General features: G+C 40.9%; 1 protein-coding gene and 2 long non-coding RNA genes across 5 annotated transcripts; 1 reads left to right on the top strand and 2 right to left on the bottom strand.

Annotated features, from left to right (window-relative positions):
• Positions 1-834: 834 nt before the first annotated feature.
• LOC125303610 lies at positions 835-11,998 on the bottom strand. Its single transcript, XM_048257447.1, has 2 exons — positions 11,398-11,998; positions 835-2,630 (listed from the first exon to the last, which is right to left on the bottom strand). Exon 2 carries the CDS (start codon positions 2,604-2,606, stop codon positions 1,401-1,403), a length of 1,206 nt encoding a protein of 401 aa, XP_048113404.1. The 5' UTR covers positions 2,607-2,630; positions 11,398-11,998; the 3' UTR covers positions 835-1,400.
• A 4,917-nt stretch (positions 11,999-16,915) lies between these two features.
• Positions 16,916-19,087, top strand: LOC125302913. Its single transcript, XR_007194983.1, has 3 exons — positions 16,916-17,090; positions 17,654-17,753; positions 19,011-19,087. It is a non-coding gene; the product is annotated as an uncharacterized LOC125302913 (long non-coding RNA).
• A 769-nt stretch (positions 19,088-19,856) lies between these two features.
• LOC125303742 lies at positions 19,857-20,958 on the bottom strand. 3 transcript variants are annotated; one of them, XR_007195092.1, is made up of 4 exons: positions 20,814-20,958; positions 20,681-20,734; positions 20,535-20,596; positions 19,857-20,332 (listed from the first exon to the last, which is right to left on the bottom strand). It is a non-coding gene; the product is annotated as an uncharacterized LOC125303742 (long non-coding RNA). The 3 variants fall into 3 exon arrangements; XR_007195090.1 differs by having other exon boundaries at positions 19,857-20,596; XR_007195089.1 differs by having other exon boundaries at positions 20,535-20,734.
• Between the last annotated feature and the right edge of the window lie 2 nt (positions 20,959-20,960).

Here is a 20,960-nt window from a genome sequence, read left to right on the forward strand (position 1 = left end):
AGCAGGCCAGGGAAGAGGAGCAGTTGAGGGAGACAGTAGGGATTAGTGTGGGGGGGGAGATGTTACTTCTTATGTCTTCAACTTTAGTAATGAAAAATTTCAGAAATGTGTTGGGGATGTGTCCAGGGTGGTACTGGAGGGGGGGCTGATAATGGAGTTGATTGTAGTAAATAGGGTCCTAGGATTGTGAGAGTTGTTAATGAGAGTAGAGAAGAATGTAACTCTCGCTGCCTTAACCGCTTCCTGGTATTTCATGCGACTGTCCCTGAGCATTTCTAGTGAGATCTGGAGTTTGTCGTGTCTCCATTTTCTCTCAGCTCTCCTGTATTCTCTCCTCTGGGCTCTGGTGGTGTCATTTAGCCAAGGTCCACCTCTAGACTTAGATCTTTTCTGTCTAAGAGGGGCTACAGAGTCCATGATGGAGAGACAGGTGGAATTAAACCAGGATGTAAGCTCTTCTGTGTCAGGATGGCATAGTGATGCTTCATTAGTACAGGTGTTAAAAGCAGCTAAGAAGGCAGAAGAAAACTTTTTGGCAGTCAGAGGGTTAATACTGCGAGAGAGAGGTACAGGGGGAGGGGGACAGAGATGATGTAAACACAACAGCATGATGGTCTGAAGAACATGCGTTTACTATCTCCAGAATTACAGATTTATTTGTATAGCGCATTTAACATGCAGAGTGCAACCCAAAGCGCTCCACATATAAGACATTGTCATTGACACAGACTAACAAAGACAATAGAAGCCGGACGGAGCGGCGTAGTCGCCAGCGTACCCGTGACACCAAGACATACATTTAAGAAATAACAAACACAAAAGATGCCGGACGGAGCGGCGTAGTCGCCAGCGTACCCGTGAACACCAAGACATACAACAAACAAATTAATAAATAAAATAAATAAAAATAAAAAATAAAATTAGTCCAATTTCCAACCGGCTGAAAAGGTCCAAGGGCAAAGATGACCCGTGTGAAAACTGCGCACAGCTGTGTCTTCACAATGCAACACCAACAAAGTTCTTTATAACTGACCAACCCGGAGAATTCACTGGCAGTCTGGAGAGCACTGGAAGGACAAGACCGTCCGAATTTGTGATGGACGACCCTGCTGATTATCAGCTCGGTGGCCCTAGACAGTGACCGTTTGTTGTTTGTTGTTTCATGGTTGACGCTGTCATCAGAGTTTCTTAGCACTCAATCCAGACTCCAGGCACCGGTAGATGCTAGCATGGCAGCTCGCATGTCAGCCGCAGCTCGGTGGTCGTGGCAGCTGCAGATCTCTTGCAGATTGACGTTAGGCACCCTTGCTGAGCAATCCCTCCATCCAGACATTGGATGTGCAGCGTCACGGATGGATGAGGGACTTCAGAGACATAAGGCAGGCTAGCCAAGGCGCTCATCAGCCCAATGGAAGCTGACTGCTGACTGAATGCTGAATGCTGACTGGAACACCAGATGTTAAAACTAGATCAAGTGTATGGCCTAGTCTGTGCGTGGGGCCGGTTACATGCTGGACAAAACCGAACGAGTCAATCAGTTGTATAAAATCAGACACCATAGGCTTAGAGGGGCAGCACACATGAATATTAAAATCACCAAGGATCAGAGTTCTTTCATGCTTAGACATTATGTTTGACAGGAAGTCCGAAAATTGAGAAATGAACTTCTTGCTGCTGGGCGGCCGGTACACAAGCGCAATCAAGAGAGGAATATCCATGTCCAATAACATCAACTGTACCTCGAAGCTAGAAAATTGGTCGCAGTTAATAACGCGGCAGTTGAAAGTGTTCCTAAACAGCGCGGCTAATCCTCCACCTTGTCCAGATGATCTGGGTGTACTAAGAAAGTCAAAGCCACTGGGACACATTTCGACAAGGGGGGCAAACTCACCAGTATTGAGCCAAGCCTCCGTGACCAGTAGGAAATCCAATCCGTTATTGATCGTAAAGTCATTCAGGATGAAAGTCTTGTTAGATATATGATTCGCGTTGATTAAAGCCATTTTGACTTCAACTGGGTCTGGAGCAATAGCGGGTCCGCAAACCGAAGGCGACGGCATCCAGACCAGAGGCCGGAGGTTGAGAAGATTTGCCCTGCCTCGCTTCACACGTAGCCTGGGGCACGCAGGTGGGGTTAGCGCCTCCAGGTTTGTGACCGGTGTTAGCGGGTGAAGTGCTGTATATCTGGGCTCCAAGGAACGCCGGTGGACGTAATGGGAGCGCCGATCGGGTCCATCGTCATTAAGCTGGGAGGGTTGGTGGTCTGGGAAACCAGAGTTTGAACGTGCTAGGCTTCTCAGTTTAACCAAGGCGCCTGCACGTTTACTCCGCCTCCTGGGTCTCCTCTTACAGTGACCGTCGCATCGGGGAGCCCATACCTCTCCAGGTAGACGAGGTAGACAAGGGAGCAGACAACTGTGGGTATTCCCGTCTTCAGCGTTCAGAGTTAAATCCACAATAGAAGCTCGAATGTTCAGTAGCGTTTGTCGATCATAGACAATAACGCCTTGCACAACATGCACATAGGACGAGACAAGCAAAGCTAGAACAAACAGACGGAACAACCGGCGACGACAAGCAGCCATAGACAATGGCGCGGCCATCATCCAGTGATCTTGTCCTTACTGCCCCTGTTGAGACAAAAAAGGCAATCAGCACACATGACAATCCTTGGCTAATGCTTCCTGTACAAAAATGACTCAACATTATCAAGATAGTTAATGATTTGAGTTGAGTTGAATTTGAGAATAAATGATTTGTGATGCAGTGTGTAATGCTTCCACTAGATTGGAAATGTAAAAATCTTGTTTCAGAAAGATGACAAGTCTTAGTCTTGGAACAAGAACATTTGAAAAATGTGAAAATGGAGGTTACAAATTAGAAAACAAAGTGGAATGTCTATGTAACCGGCAGAGTGACAACGGTCTGTGTGAAGTGTGTCCCTCCGCAGCTACGGTAGCCCCCTGACGTCATTGTGCCCAGCTAGCTGCTGAGTGGCTAACATTCATTGGCGGCTAGGCCAGCTTCTATAAAATAGTTTTAGCGTCGGGCTAAGGGAGATTCCCTGGCGTCCAGATAAAACTACAGCCTTGTTACGGTTTGGATACGCGTTCCCCTGTGCAACCAAGTTGTCAGACTGATTGGCAGACGCTTCTGGGTAGTCGTTCTGTGTACTACCGAAGGTCTTGGGCAAGGCACCTGCCGGGTAGCTGTACAGCATCAAGACGCGACATCTACAAGGATTGTGAAGACTGATGCAAGGGCTGCTTTTCTACTGTCATTTCGTGTGGTTTCCAAGTCACCTTGAAGCAGATTGCTCCTGCTGCTTTGCCTTGCCCAAATTAAGTGTATAGTTGCCTTTCTTTATATTTTCTTTTCTTTGGTTATTTTGCCGTGACCTCCGTCTAGTGCCCCACCTCCGACTGATGTATTGGCTGTTCCAGTAGTGTACATTGTCCTGTTGAAATTTTGTCCAGCTGTATACTCTATTTAACCTGTTAGTAATAACAACCTCCTCATCCTTGTCCCCCTTTTCCAGAGTACTAGAGCAGAGCAGAGGTTCCTGTATCCGCCTTTGCGCACTGCACCGCGTATTGTAGTGGTAACCTGCACCTCACAATATTGATTGATCACTTGCTTGTAGTGGTTGTGCCTATATGTGTGCGTGTGTGTGTGTGTATGCATTTGACTGTAGGCACCAGAGTCCAGAGCACGGTTGGTGAACTTCACACTTATCCCGGACAGGTAACCTACCTTAACAGCGAATCAGTATTGTCCTGTTACATTGTTAATGATATTGTCCCTGGTAGCAGCCAATACCAGTCCTGGTCTCCCCCTTTAGGCCCATCCTTCCCGTTTGCACCTATTGTGCCTCTGTCATGATGGTGTGGCTCTTTTAATTACATTATTGTCTAATAAAGTACTGTTATTTTTATACTGGAAGCACGTCTCTGTCGAGTTCATCTTTGTTGTATTTCTATGAACCTGCTTGCCTGAGATCAGGTATTCAGCAGTTAACCCTTACAAACCCGACCGTTCTAATTTCGTTAAAATTTTAACGATGACCAATCATCTAATATCTCAGCTGTCCAATGACTGATTTTATTTCTGAAATCTTCCCCGTAATGCTGACAGCATAAGCTTCAATTTGATATGATTGGTTAAGGGGTTTATGGCGCGAAATGTTTTGGATACTTGAAGATGAGTCGTACATTTTAACATGGACCGCCAGATGCCACCTGCACTTCGTTGGAGTTTACCTCGACTGGAAACCACACAGCTGGATAAACTGAGGTAATATATATTTCACATCGTTTCTAGTTAGCCTGGCTAGCGCCACCACTTCTCAATGAGACGTGGTCTGGGAACCAAACGTTAATTTTCTCGTATTTGAAAAAAATGCCCAGATCCGTTTATTGGGTGCCACGGATGTCTATCAAATGCGTCTGTGCATAGCTCATCATCGTCTTGCTTTCCCCCCTGTTCTGTGATTGGTTCCCTATCTCAGGCGAAAATTTGCTCCATGGTCTCCACGCTGCTTTAGCAGCGTGAATCAAATCGCGCGCAAGGCAGCATGGGAACACCCAGGCTACGTACCCAAAGTGCTCCACAAACAAAGTGGAGAAGCTGCTTTTATCCATTATGCCCCCAAACAATGGAACACCCTGCCTCTGTACATCAAGCATAAACATAGGCTAATCAAGGATATATGTTTTATACTTTTAGTTTTTATTTGAAATATCTGCATTGATGGGGGCAGTAGGCAAACGTTAGGCCTACTTTCGTTTTGCACTTCAGCTTGTATTCGGTGTAAACAAACATACATGCGTGGAAGCCTGGAGTTGTCAGTAGCGTTCTATCTTTGAATAAAATGGGAGTATTACGGGGAGGGTACTTTTGTGCGGTTAGTTCGCTACAGCTATATTTTGCATATTGCAGCCAATACGTCAACTGGGCTAAAAGGCATGTTAGGTTACCTTTCCTTCTCTCACTGCATTCTCAGAATCTCATCCTGTTCCTCTTATATCCAATGAATTCGGTGGATAGAAGAACTAATTTCTTCCATCTTTGCATCTTGGCTGGCTAGTCTAACTTTCCCCTTTTTCTGCGCGCTCTTGGATTTGATAGAAGCGACTACTAGCGAGTCACAACACGAAACTGCTAACGTTGATGGGAGGTGTAGTTTTTATGCTGCATTCGCGACGTGATTCTATGGTTTGCACCAGTAATGTTTCTCGATGTTGCGGTGTATTTTGTAGACAAACATTGACATGGTTAGAAGTCATTCGCAACAGTGCGCCTAAATATTTTTACTCGCATGTGCGAGTGAAATGGGCGCACTGTAGAGCCCTGGGGGGGGTAAGAGAGTTAAGGCTGCCAGTCTTATGACATGTCATTTTCTATATTTTGATATGTTGCCGAGTGGATCATAAACGGCCCCTAGCAATAAAGAAAAGTGATTGATAATGACTGACTGACTATTATTGTGTTACATGCTTCAAATGTAAAGCACTTTGAGCTGCATTCTGTGTATGAAAGGTGCTTTACAAAAAGCTTATTATTATTATTATTATTATTATACAATTTGGAACTCTAGCTTTTCCCCACCGTAGTCTTTTAATGCCATAATCATAACGTGCGCAGTCTGCGCCATACTTAAGGCCAAATCACACCCAAGATTCGTGACGAGATGAGCAGCAACTTGATGCAACATTCTAAAACCTTGCAACTGTGACCAGACAAGGTGAATGCTTTGCGACGGCTTGCAACGACGTGCAACATCTAATTCACACTGCTGTAACCTCCTTTCTGTAACGGTTTCGTGTCATTGTGAATCTTTAAACAGACGATCTGACGGGTTTTAGAAGATTAAATACAACCCGAAACTAAAAAACAGACCAGGCCTCTACTGGAGACCGGCCTTTAACCCAAACCTGTAGCCACGCCAGGCGTTTAAAAGAGACAGGCGTCTCTTAGGGACTCGGCGATTATTTGAAGTTTTATGGTAAACGGAACTGCCGCCTGTTCGCGATTTGACTGATTCTTGAGCTCTCAGAGCTGACTTGCGCATCTTTTTTAGATGGTGAACGTAATTGGACGGGCAAAACTGACAAGTAGATGGGCCTAGGCCCGCCTGTGACTATGCCTATGGCTCGATTTGAATTATTTGCTCTGTTTGTGAATGAAGTTCTAGCCCCTCTTTCCTTTGATCAATGTGCTTGTTGAACGATGTGTGTCCCTAGTTTCCCTGTCATAGCTACGGTCTTTGGTGTAATCTCACCAGAAGGCTACGGCAGCTGGCTACCTTCCAATGACGTTGGCGACAAATGACGATCTGAGCTGATAGATCTAACATCTAGGCCTACTTCCCTAACATGGGCTGATACTACATAGCCTAGGCCAGTCATTACTTCTATAATCATGGGGCAACGCTTTGGGCGAACGCGATGTTCATAAACGAAACAGGCATGAGAAGGGAGATGATTTTCTGTCAATTCAACGAAACCGAGTTTGCCATCGTTGCGCAAGTTGCCCAATTTCTCATAGAATTTCTCTCAAACATAGAGCATATTAACCTCCGTTGCTCAGCCAAATGCCATCCTGTTACGTCCTGTTATCACGGAGTTACAGGCAATAAACGATTCCTTTTTTTGATTATTAAAGAGTGTTTTTCATTTAAAGGTTTGACTTCATGCTTATTCAGTAGAGCATTTAGTGCTCTCAATCCCAGACGTTCACATTGCATGTTTGTTTGTAATGGATGCAAAACAGCCTATAATGCTAAATGTCTATGTGGGGACGATTGAAACACCCATTTCATTTGTCCCGACCAGGCAGTAAACCCCATTTATTCTAAGTCAATGCACACGTATCTGTGTTTATACTATATTTTATGCAGGTGAGACATGGAAAAGCAGTTTTAGAAAGATGCAAATATATTTGGGGCTATCAGGTAGGGGGTCGAGTTTTGCCATGTTAACCTATGGAGACTGACGGCCTGTGGGTCATGAAGGGCACTTATTTGGATGTGTGGTGGCTTTAACCACATAAAAACAGAGTGAAATAACATTTTGTACTATAGAAACATCATATAATTCGAAGCATGCATTATTCTAGCTATATTAATGCCATAGTGCATGCTATTTCCATAATCGCGAAATACGCGCATCACCATGACGGCAATGAGTTGTTAACAGACATGAACCAAGACATATAGCCCAGCAGCAATCTATCTAAAATAACACATACTTGAAGTACCATTCATGGTATGTTGTCAAATATTTAAGTTGTGGGAAGTTTACATAATTTAAGCTGTATGTTTCATTCGTCCCCCATGCTGTTTCATTTGTCCCAGCCAGGATGGACGAATGAAACATAACATATACGTTCGACTTCTCCTTAAATAACTCTTGAGCGGTTTTGTTCAGAGCTGTAAATGCAACTGTATTTGACAGAGGACAGATGTAGGTTGCTAGTGACAAAATATTAACTTTCAGTGTTTTACAATGTCTTTGTAAATTACGTTTCATTAAAAAGTGTTTCATTTGTCCCGGTTCTCCATCAGCCTCGGCGTTGCTCCTGACCGTCCATCTAGGCACAGATCCTCGGGTCAGCGCACCTCTGCGACGCGACGTTTTACAAAAGATAGAAGTGCCCGAGATATGATTTCATCAGCGCGCGGCGTATGCAAATAATAACAAAGAAATGGAACAGTGATGGGTGTGTGGGTAGAAGGCGTGAGATGAGATGAGGATTGTAGTCCGGCAGCCATGGGGTCAGACCTGGTTTTGTCGGTTAAAGTTTTTTTTTTTTTTTTTGCAGAATCTTGTAGACCAGGGGTATCTCTTTAAGATTTAGGAGGGTGCCCAGTGATATCCCTTGGGCAATTTTGTATATTAACCCTTTCTTGTTCAATGTATTGAATTCAAGGTAAGACACTATAGGTGAATAGGGTAAAAAAAATAACTAACAGATATCACTATGAAACTTCCCCAGTTTATTACTTACATTAATATGGAAAAAAAATGTATTACAAGTTATCTGAAATGTAATGTTTGAATATGCAAATTAGGCACAATCTAATTAAATATGTGCTGATTTGCATAAAGTTTAAAAAGAAAAAATCTGAACATTAGATGAAGCCGGGTTCAAAATTACTTTTTCATTGTGTTTACATATTAGATGAAAAGTCTTTTACACAGGAAATTTGTATTACAAGTTTTCTGTAATTTAATGTTTAAATATGAAAAAGCCCAATGTGCCAAAATCATGAAATAGGATATACCTCTAATTTCAAGATGAGTAGGCATACTCATATTAAATGCAAATCAACTCAATTAAAATATACTAAAATACAATGTTCTGTGTGATAGTTTTTCAGACAGTACATTCAAATTTGGACAATTTAACCCTTTACTAAGTGAATTAATGAATTTCTATATTTCAGATAATGCCAGTCAGGGAGACCTGTTTTTGTGGGTTATTTATTTATTCATTTTTGCTTAGACTTGTTGACTTGGGGTGGCTCTTTAATATTTAGGAGGGTGCCCAGTGTGATATCCCTTGGGCAATGTCCTACATTAACCATTAAAGCCATATGTGCCGAAATCATGAAGGAAAAAAAAATAGGAAAAGCAAATAATCAACTCAAATAGAATGTACTAAAATACAGTTTGCAGTGTGGTAGTTATTCAGACAATACTTCATGCATTAAAATTGGGAAAATGTAACCCTTTTCTATGTCAAATAATGAATTTATAATTTCAGATATTGCCTGTAATAATTCTGAATATGTACACTTTTCCTAGTATTAGTTCTGATAATTGTCCAGTTCTGGCTCATCCTACCCTAAAACACACAGAGAATATTGTGCAAGGCACCATTGACCTGGCAACTGCATCTGTTAGAGCTACAAGGATTTTCACTCTTGCAGCCACATCTGATCTCCAAAATGTAGTTTGGTGCAAGTTTGACATTTTCTGGTAGACTGGTTGGGCTTAGTAACGAATCAATGAATCTTTCTTCAAATGGCAGTTGAATTTCCAACTGAAGTATTCCTTCGCTTCAGGCTCCATATACTTCAATAGCCTACTTAAAAATGAATATTCTCTTTTTGAATGACGAGTTTAGGCTCTGAGCATAGACTACTACTGCAATAAAGAATAAAAATAAATGTATATTTTATACATAGGATTAGAACAGTAGAACAGACACCCTGTAGAAATCAGCTAAAAGAGGGCAGTTTAGGCTAACAGTAATCATTTACATAGCATACATGCAGTAAGTCCTTCCACTCAGCAGCCATATTGTAGCACTTTTTTGGGCACTTATCGGGCATCTATTTCAAGCGCAAGCAAGACTTCACAACACCAACCTTGCTCCAGCAGTGAGATCACAACACATGAAAGGGTGGGATATGTGTAGACAACTGCCATATTGGCGTTACAAACTAACCCCATGCATTTCTATGGAGGATTTTTTGAGTGTTGTGACTCCTCATTAGAAAGTCTTTGGTAAACCTCCATCCACACCTAAGAGACGTGCTATTGAGAGATGCTAGCACGTAGCACCCGTGGATTAGTTTCCTCTCCCACTCTGAGAATGAAATCGGCACTTCAGAAGCACCTACATACACCAAACTTTCCAGTCTTATACCTAACTATATTTAGAAGGCTTCTACAGAGGGGTTTGTTGATGTTATTCCTAGCCTTTTTATATTACATTTTATTCCTAAAAACATGGCGAAAATGTATTTTTTTTAAAGGCTATTGGCAGTATTTTCTGATTTACGGAATAAATAAAAGAGATATCTAAAATTCCCTGTGTAAAAGACTTTTCATCTAATATGTCAACACAATGAAAAAGTAATTTTGAACCTGGCATCATCCAATGTTCCGATTTAGTTTTTTTTTTGTTTATGCAAATCAGCACATATTTAATTAGATTATGCTTAATTTGCATATTTAAACTTTATATTACAGATAACTTGTAATACATTTCTTTTCCATATTAATGTAAGTAATCAAATGGGAAAGTTTCATAGTGATATCTGCTAGTTAATTTTTTTACCCTATTCACCTGACAAGAAAGGCTTAATATCGAGAATTGCCCAATGGATATCACCGGGCACCAAGGGCGTAGGTTTGGTCTCAGCTTTGGTGGGGACATCAATCCCCCCAAACCCCCCCCCCGGCTGAAAAGTTAACTTTTACTGACAAGAGTCAGACTGTCAATAGACAATAGCCTCTTTCATTATTTATAGTACTCTAAAGTTAAACTAGCATCTCCGATTGGAGAGATATATGTGCAGACGAAAACAATTGTTTAAACGTAAATAAATGTTTGACCACTAGATGCCAATTTTGTTTCTCAGATAACAGAAGCTAAGCATATCTTAAATTTAAAATTTGCCCAGATTATATAGTCATAATATAATATAGTATATATATATAGTATTTTATTTATGTTACTGAGTATGGAAATGCACCATAGTTTAGGATTGAATATGTCTATAAATTTATGCGACTCTAAATTATATTTGTATTTGCTTAACTGTAATTGGAATTCTTTTGCTGTAAGATACCAGTGCCTTAAAGGAGAATTCCGGTGTGATATTGACCAAAAGTGTATTGAAACATGATACCGAGTGTGAACGTATGTCTCATAGCCCATCTCGGCTTGTCCCCTGCACTCAAAAACTGGGCTTAGTTAGCCCGATGCTACCAACAGCTTTTTTCAATAGTGGTGCTTCGGCATCGGGCTAGCCATGCAAATAAATCACTGTTTTACACCCATTTACGAGGCTCAATGTATCCATCTCCACACTTCATTGGTAGACTTCCGAGGGCCCTGACATTTAAAACGAGACATTGAGAACTTTGAAAAAGCACTGGTAGTTTACTTACAAGACGATTTATACAGACAGTATCTTCACGAACTTTAGCGTTTGCAGCCATCTTGAATTTAGTCACGATAAGTCGAGCAACGAGTAAGAATGAACAGGTATGATAAGGGATCAGATTCCAAAAATAATTCAGTGGAAATGCATGGATTCCAGTTGCTGCTACTGGAAGAAACTGGAATCCATGCATTTCCACTGAATTATTTTTGGCTGTTGGTAGCATCGGCTAACTAGCGCCAGATTTTGGAGTGCAGGGGACAAGCAGAGATGGGCTATGAGACATACGTTCACACTCGGTATCATGTTTCAATACACTTTAGGTCAATATCACACCGGAATTCTCCTTTAATGGCGATTTCCTTTGTTATTTCAGACTGTTGGCAATACAGAATATCACAATACAGAAGTGAATCTACTCCATCTCATTATATTGAGACTCCAGAAACTGACTCCAACTGAATTGACAATTTGACATAGGCTAATAATTAGAACCTCACCTGAAGCCCTGATGCTGTTTCCTCAACCTGCCATCCATCTGTAGTGGTTTGATGCTGTCTTTCCTGCATACAAAGTGGTTAATTCATTTTGTAGCCTATCCTTTGGCTAGCGAGTTTAACCCTCCTACCATATTGTATATGATAGTGTTATTTGGATATTATTTATCAAATAATGATTCATTATATTTGAATAACCAACAGTGTTAACTTATTCACATTGCCAACACGTTTTTACAGCATGTGTCATAACAATGCAATGACAGTCCTTCAAACGAATTTGGGTCTCCCTTTTATTTCTCTGCATTGTGTAGGCTACACTCAGAAATACATAACATAAACAGAATAGAAACGAAAAATGTCCAGATCCAATGTTTATTGTGACTTCCAAGATTCTAACTAAGGCTAATTAACATTCAGTGACTTGGTAATAACATCTAATAACGCGACTTCTATGATACCGTGCTGCACACCCCTAATCAATACTCCTGACCTTGGTTGAAAGATTACAGAAGCTAGGTTTATCTTTAACAATATCCTGGGTAACATATGCCATCACCAGTTAATACTATTTTTCCACATAATAGAATCTGCATAATTTGAAAGCCTGGTCACTACCACTGCTAGCTTGTGTGGCTAGTTATTTTGCTTAGTTACACTCTGCTTTATGAAAAGCTTCGTGATGTCCCCTTTCTTCTTCTTGGGTGGCATAGATCTACACACCACAAAAAGGGGTTTGTATGTATGCTGAAGGGAAAAGGGAATATTAAAATGTTTCACTCTGGCCTTTTATGGGGTAAGCCTATGTATTGACAGACAGCCCTGGTAACTTACCGTTGTCGTTGACACACCCGCTCGCTTGACTACCAGTGCAAGAATAAAGCAATTCGCCTATTTCACGCCGCCATTTTCAATATCGATAAGCCGTAAACCCACTTCCGGTTAACAATGTCTTATGGAGAAACCAGAGCCCGTCTACGGAGAGCCTTGGCACTTCCTATTAAGCCCCATTGTATGGAAATTGGTTGCAGTTCCATTAGAATTCCACTGGGGGTGATCGCGGGCGAGTGATTGTAGTTTATGCAAGTTCAATATAGATTTTAGATCAAAAGTTGAATGAACGAGTACTTATGTCCTTTTCATTTCTTACAGGTTGGGTCATTGTTGCCCATAGGGAGGGAAAGTAATCTCATCGCCATCTAGTGGTTGCGTTCCTAGAGTTTAGCGGAGGGGATGGGATTTTTTTTTTTTTAAATATATCTCGGTGCACATTGGGATCTTAATTTAATGCCTTCCATATGTTAGGCACTGGGGTCACCTCTATTGCTTCAAGTGGTCATACCTTATTTTTAGGATCAGTTGAATTGTTTTGAGTTTTTGTCGTAACATGGTGATAACAAACTACAGTTGCATGTGACGTCACAGGTTTGGGCGCTTAATCTCTAACTGATCAATACAGCAATTTGCTTAACTGGCTTACATATTTTTGTAATAACGGAAGGTGATGTAAACCGCGTGGTGATAACCTTTATGTCTGGATAACTGGTGTTGTGCTTCTACTCACATGAAGAGCTGGCAGTAAGTGTTAAGTGGCAATGCTAACCAGGCTAATAAACAAACCATGCTACCGTGAGTAACGTCGGAAGGGTAAAGTCCGTGTGACTTCTTTTTGTAGTTCGTTTATGAAACAAAAGGAGCAATTTCGATTTTTTTAAATAAGGCAAAATATGGTCTGACATTTTCACAGTTAGAAGATTATTACTGTATAGACACTGAAAAATATTTTTGGTGGATAAGATCGCTGATTTGGCTTCACAGTATTTAAAAAAAAAAATAGGTCTATGGGACTTAACATTGGAGCTGCTCTTCGATAGGACCGCAACCACTTGGGGCGCTGGTTTTCACTTTCCCTACCTATATCACGCTAGCATTGTGCTAATGAATGAGGTCATTGACATATTTGAAAGACTTTTTAGAAGACTTACGTGACTTCAAAAAATATAAGAATCAACAGTGTGTATTTTCTTTGCCTCTCCTAGCGAATGCAACATTCAAATTACTACTTAAAAAATTATATACAGAGAAAAGTGGATATTCAGGGGTAAAGCTCCATAGACCTCCATGCATTCTGCACTCGCCTGCGAGCGCCCTCAAGTGGAATCTGAGGAGGAACTGCAACCAGTCCAGAAACCGGAAGTAACCAGACAGTGCCAATTCTCTTCCTATTAGACATTCTTCTCTGGAGAAACTAATGTTATCGGAGCTATCTACAAGTTTACAAGGAATTTGCGGCATCTGCCAAATACTAATCGGTCACAGGTGGCAGATATTTTGTAACATCACACGAAAACTAAGCGGGGATATAAATTGTTCATGGAATCCAGTTAGGATCGCTTAGTTTATAAATATGAAGGTAAAGTCAAGTCAGCTAGCTAGATGGCTAATACCAGATAACTAGATAGATAATACTAGATAAGACACAACAGCTTTTAAATGCACTTCAATAAAGCAGTGTAACAAAATTATCCTGTAGCCTACTTCTACTAAACCATCAGAATTGGATTGTAGATAAAGATTGTTCCATGAACAGTTTATGTTTTGTGAAGGTAATGTTGATGTCAGCTAGCTAGGTGGCTAACATCAGATCCAAACAGCTTGTAAATGCACTTCAATAAAGCTGTGTAAAGAAATTATCCAGTATTTTATTTTGAAATTATTACATGCATGTTGTTTTTGTATAGTCTCCAACGTAGTAGGCCTAGATGGTAGTGTCGTTGTGAGATCACTGTGCTACCAATCTCTTAGAAAAAACGAGGAGTCGCACAAACGAGGTGTAGTGAACATTGAATCTGTTAGGGGCAAAATGAACAAGTACGCCGAAATAGCTATTGTTTACAACAGTCTTTTTGAAGGGGGTGCGTTGGCCAAATAATATTAAAAAGATTCAACACAAATGGCTATGGTTTGTCAACAAAAACGTTGTCTAGAGTATGCATCAATAATTGACAAACAAACGCTACCCCAGCTAACACACGACCAAATGGCAACGTTGCCTATAAGTTGCCATTTGGTCATGGCGACATTGCCACAACGTTGCCTACAGGAAGTTGCCATTAAGTAAACAAATTACGTTGCCGCAACATAGTGGCTTGGTAATTTTGATAACGTTGCCTCTTGGTACTGTGAGTGACGTTGCCACAACGTTGCCTACAGGAAGTTGCCATTAAGTAAACAAATTACGTTGCCGCAACGTAGTGGCTTGGTAATTTTGATAACGTTGCCACTTGGTAACGCAAGTAATGTTGCGGCGACATAGTGTTGTGGTCATTTACTTACCGTGATACGTCAAAGTTCAGAATTACACCATACGAGTATTAAAGGTTGTTTCCATGTCCAGCACAAAGATTAGGTTTGAATGCTATGCTGGATATGTATGACAATTTCTAGTTTAGAATTTGTATTTCCATTTTATAGTGACAATAAAGGGCTCACCTTCAGACAGCAAAGCAAAACCCATAGGCTAACATGCTACAAAATAACAGATTTTTTTCTAAGTCAAACTATCTTCGAGCCGGAAAAATTAACCACTGGTTTGCATTGTTTATTCACTACCTAGGGATGACTCAATTCCCACAGAAACTATTTGTGCTCAACTAGGATTAATCCAGAACTACATAACAATTCTCAGTTCCACAAACTCTGACCCAGTTGAAAAAATCGCAATGACATATATTCAGATACTGAATTGATGAAGCATTTATTTTAAATGCATATTCAGGGACCACATAAATAAATCACAACGACAATTATTTCTATTAAAACAACATTTGAAGTCAAATTCACAGATTGAATTGATGTACTAACAAACCACATTGCAGGGTAGGCATTAGTCAACCAGTACAGAGCATGAAGGCCTTGGAGCGGCTGAGGTGGAGAGTAGCTAAAACAGTGACTGCTAATCAGAATCCAATCCTAATGTTAATGCTGTCTAGTGCAGTTTTGACTAAGATCTCCCTCTTGTTATCCAATTACTGGCCACAATAACAGTCCTTTCTCCCAAAAAACTCCACAATACTAATTTTGTAATCAAACAGAGAAATTACAGTAAAAAATATTGCGTCTGTATGAAAAATTGCAATGATAATACTCTGATGAGAGCACAAATGACAACATACAGTACTGCAATGTCATGAAGAATGGCCATGAACAGGAATCTTGATTGTACTTTGTTTCAGTCACCTCAAAACAGTCATTGATCTTGAATTTTAGTACTCCGACTACTGTTGAATACATGCTAAAAACCTTTATGTTAATCAGGTCACAAATTCTATGCAAGTTCTGCAAAACACCAATGCTGTTGTGAGGGTTTTTTTGTTTGTTTTTGTTTTCCATTTCAGGACAGCTACTGGCACCTCAACAACCACACACAGAGGGCAACATAAAAGTTTCTATTTTACAAAGGACCAAGACCACCAAAAAAAGATGACTACACAGCATAAACTCACTTGCACACCCTAAAACTCACCCTGGTCCAAGGTCCTAGGTCAAGCTAAGCCTTATAAACACAATTTTCCACAGACCTTCCAACAAAACACACAAAGTAGCACACAGAGTAGCACTACATAGAAAGAAAGTAAACCCATCAAATGCTTCCACTTGAACAGGTAGACTAGGAATAATGGCCTGACAAGAAATCGTTTGAACAAGCTGGTGGCTGTATGGACAAGGCTTGAGGTGCAGCACAAATGTAATACAGCCATGGGTATATTATTTACTAATCACACTCTCACGCAGGACATTTTGCCCAATTAACAGAACTATATAAGAGGCTATTTCAAAATACTATCGGAAACAACAAACAAAGACTGTGGTCGGCATCGCCGATTTAAAACAGTGATTCACAAGGCATATAAGGGACAGGGAAACACTAGACCCCAAAGGTAACTGCCCCCCAGTTTTCTATCAAGCTGACGTTGTCCTTAAGCTGCAGAGGGGCTGGTTCTGCTGTTGCAGCTGAGGGTTGTCAAGATGTCCTTTTGCCTCAAGTCGTCTTTAAAATGGTGGATCCCAGCATCTTCAGTTCGGTTCCTGGAAAAGGAAAAAAAAGGTAAGAATGTCTTACTTTCTGTTCACATACATACATTATGCTGAGAAACAGTTGAATAAAATATCCAGCGAAATGAAAAAGTGTGCGAGGGCAGCTATAAAAGAACAATTGTGTCTAACTAGCTGGGTTTGACAAATTGGTCTTGTTTTTATGCCTGTAGCTCACAGATAAGTGTGACCAAGTAATCTCCATGCTTGGTCACAACTGAATGGTTCAAAATAGAATAATAAACAGACTAAATTAACATATATATTTATTACTATATATTAATTTGTAAGACATTTCTTAATAAATACACGTGTTACCAAAAGCCTTCAACTTTAATAATTTGTATGATCACCACTTTTAAATTAATGTTACTGCCCCTTTAAGACGCCTTCCTAGCCACGAGCTAGTATGAGTTAGACGCGAGCAAGTTCACCTAATGGAAAAAACGAAAAGACGCAAAATCATTCATCATGGGACAACATACAGCACCGAACTATATAGGAATTAAACAACTTTCACGTCTTTTCTATCACCAAACCGAGTCTGTTCCATCACATCTAAGCGACAATTTCGTGGTGCTTTCAATAGTATGACTGTTTTGGTGAGTTTCACTCTATTTCCTAAAGTGTAGGCTATATCTGTAATAACGTGAGTTCAATGAAGATATTACAGAACATGCTAGCTGCTAACTGTATAAAACCATCACCATTACCCAAATACAGCTCAGTTCTGTAAGTGTTTTTATTGTTTTCTGATGTTTTTATGTTAGAAAGGGAAATGTGTTTAAGATTATTCCCTATCTTTTGACATTTCGTGGATTATTTTACGGTTAAATAACGTTACGTTAATTTAGCGTTTTGTGAGACAGTTTGGTGTTGCCATGGCGATACAGTCAGTGGCGAGGGAAATGGCATGTACTAACGTTATTTACTGAGTGTTTTATTTACTTTTATGGCCTGTTGTGCAGGTGAGTTTCAGTTTTCTTTCTATGATACAGACAGTTAGATGCTAGCTGTGAGCTTCATCTCTCCCTGAGTGTTGGTAACACGCCCATTTTTGGGCCTGTCCTGTGGTTTATGGACTCGTATGCTTTCAGAAAAATAAAGTGTCTAATATCTGTAAGCGTTTGCCTGAAATTTGATCACAAATTCAATCTTATTACAGAAGCGATCATGAAATGGAAGCCAGGGCTAGAAGAGGAGGTGGAGCTCCTGATAGCTGAGGTCTTAAAACATGCCCCTGCAGCCCACACCAAAAGTTTAAGGTGAGTTGAAACGAGAGAGGCAAATATCCCTTTAAATCAATTATACGAACATGCTGACTATTAGGGAACAATAGGCCTTTATCACGGCAGCTGAAGTAGGAAGTGAATTATTTTTTATTTTCCCCTCTCATGATTTATGTGCACAAAGTATCAGCCTTTTGTAGCCAAGTTACTGAAGCACACCATTAGCTAAGCTTACTACAACCTATGACTGACGCATGCTAATGTTTTCTCCAATAGTGCTCAGACCTAATGCAATATGTAGGCCTAAGCATTTGAAATTCCACATAAGTCACATACCTTGAAAATGAACTTTAGTGCTTTAACAGCTGAATTGAAAACCAAATTGCATGTAGTCTCCTTTTTTCAAGTGACAGCTTAACAAACCGTTTCAACAATGTTTTGTCTTCTACGCAAATTAGGCCTAAATGTGAAGCCTCTGCACGGCCCGCGGCGCCATCGACTGGTCTGGCATATGCACTACTGTACTTTTAGCCGCTTTCACCTCTGTGTGCATGCAAGTTTTTTCCTTACCGGTAGGCCTATCGTTAAAGGTGTGAAGGCGGTAAGAGGAAATACACCCGATGGTTTTGTGTAGACATAGCCCAATTCTAGGCGAGACATCTTTGTGCAACAAGCTACAAAACTCCACAACAATTAAGCTTATAGCCAAAAACGCATGAAATCATGGTTCACTAACATTACAGCTATAGCAGCAATGTAAACTGTAGGCCTACAGTTTAGTTGCAATATGCTGGTGAATCAACACAAGATTATCTCCATCTTTATAAAGTAACTGTCAGACGTCGTACATTAAATGTGCATACCATATACCGGATTATACCGCGACCATTTCACCCTCACTCGCGTTATATCAACGCATTTGCAATACTCAATAATGCTTCTAACGAGCACAGACTGATAACAGTTTGAACTAAACTTAACAAAGGAGCAGTATCAATACTTACGGCCGGGTAGGCTATCTGAACGCACAGTTATAATAATAATATTAATAATACAGAAACACCATCCGCATCTCCAGTCCACTGCTCCGTTATTCCCGCGACTTGGTAGCCTACCGTCGGCGCCGGCATCCTCACACTTGATCTAGGCTACAAGTGCAAGGGCGAAGGAATGACCCAGCAGCAGCAAAAAAGTCTAGCGTAACCAGCTATTGGCATATCCTATTTAAGTTTTGACTGAATGTAAAATTAATATAAATGCACTCACCTGTTCTCTTTTATTTGTTCTTCACAGGGTCGGATGGAACAGCAGGTGGAAGACCACAAAATTGAATTTCCACATTATTTTAAATAAAATATAATGTTAGTGTACAGTTGTCTTTTCTTTTGAATAGGCTCAACATTAGCAACAGCCAGTCAAAATGCAGGTAAAATATGAATGTGGCTTGTCTAGGCTCTCAACTAGATTTTGTGCGTGGCAGTCATAAATTGATACTTGTTAGTGCAGCTGTCTTGAATAGGCTTGGGGTCAACATTAGCAACAGCCACCAGCCAGAAGGCAGGTATATGAATGTGACTAGATTTTGTGGATTCTATGTGTGACCACAGGAGTCAGATGACAAGAGTCTTGACTCTAGAGTGCTCGACTACGCCACTTGGGGCCTTTCACACCAAGATGTAGTTTAGCTAGACCTCCAACACCTTGATTTAGACAAGAGGGCTCTCGCACACAGATAAGCAAGTAATGACAGAGACGTGGTATTTCAATGAAAAATAAACAATATTTATTCACAAGCAATTCAGTAAAAAGTCAGTCTTGGGTTTGATTCTCAGGATGGAGTGCAGTACATATTAGGCCCAATAGGCCAGCAAGAGGAAGGTAGTGGCTGCCACCAGGAATATTACATGTAATCAAGTAGGGTTAATTTGATCAGCTGTTCGGGAGAGGTTACCTGTCCTGGAAGAGGAGGAGACCGACACACCACCCGTGCCATGGATTCTGTTGCCTATTCACAGACACACACGCCAAAAGATAGGCACAGGTACTACAAAGAGTGATCACTGCAAATAGTGAGGTGCACGTTACCACTACAAATACTGTGTGAAGTACACCTAAGAGGAGGACTCAGATCCGGGCGACCTGCCCCGCGGAACAGCTGCAACACTGTTTCTCTGGAGGGGAGAAGGGAAGATATGGTTGCTATTGGCAATAACTGGCTGGGTCAAGAAAGCTAGATGTTAGCATTATTACCATCACACTTTACCACAGCAAAATACTGGGGCAGCCAATACCACACCTGTTGCCGACACACCACGACGGAGGGCAGATAAATGAAACCAGCCACGCCTATGTTTAGGCCAAATCAATCGGACAAACAAAACAAAATAAAGAAAACAAAATGAGGCAAGAGCTACAATTACTTAAATCTACAGGAGGCAAAGCAGCAGTGGCAATCTTTCTAAAGGAGTAAACAAACAGTTAAAATCCATTGTTTATGGTAAATACAGCCTAAACCAATACAGATACAATACAACAAGGTTTCCTTTTACCTCTAGGAATACACCACTCAACATGAATGGAAATGGGACTCCCTGGTAGCTCTCCAGTACGCAAACCTACATAAAATCACACACAAGCATAGCTCACATACAACACATAATAAAAGGTTATTGGCTAGTTAAATCACAAGGACTTACAGCGAAACATGACACCTTATAGTAGATCCAGTTACTGTAAACATGCATATAAACATACATATGTACACACACACACACACATTACATGGCAAACCTTACTAAGCTATACAGCCAATGTTACCTTAACGCATCTCCCAATAGACAGTGCAACCTGCGCGTACACGGCGTCTTTTCAGTCAAGACCTACGTTAAAGACAATGTGCGTGAAGGCATTTACCAAAGGACCATACAGTTCAATCATCTACGGTGTAGAGTGCTTGTAAATACCTTCGGTAGATCAACAAAACACTAACCGGAAGCGTCTGGTACACAGCCAAATACCTGTTGTCAAACAGTTGCACTTTAAAAACAGCTGGCTAAAATAACATGTTTGCAGTGAAAAAGGAGCATTGGCACATACCTTTCATAGGTGACAGCACAGCGAACACAGTGTAGGGAGGACGTACGGAGCCTAGGGATCACTTACTAGCCCACCTCCGGTGCCGGTCTTATAGAAAGTGCCATTGACGCTAATGAGTACATAGCCACCTGCAAGCTAACTGGAGGG

Source organism: Alosa alosa, chromosome 11 (assembly GCF_017589495.1).
Source record: "Alosa alosa isolate M-15738 ecotype Scorff River chromosome 11, AALO_Geno_1.1, whole genome shotgun sequence".
Classification (NCBI taxonomy): Eukaryota; Metazoa; Chordata; class Actinopteri; order Clupeiformes; family Clupeidae; genus Alosa; species Alosa alosa.

Excerpts from the sequence above, each read along its gene's own strand:
- LOC125303610 (XM_048257447.1), bottom strand. The coding sequence starts at position 2,606 with ATGATGGCCGCGCCATTGTCTATGGCTGCTTGTCGTCGCCGGTTGTTC.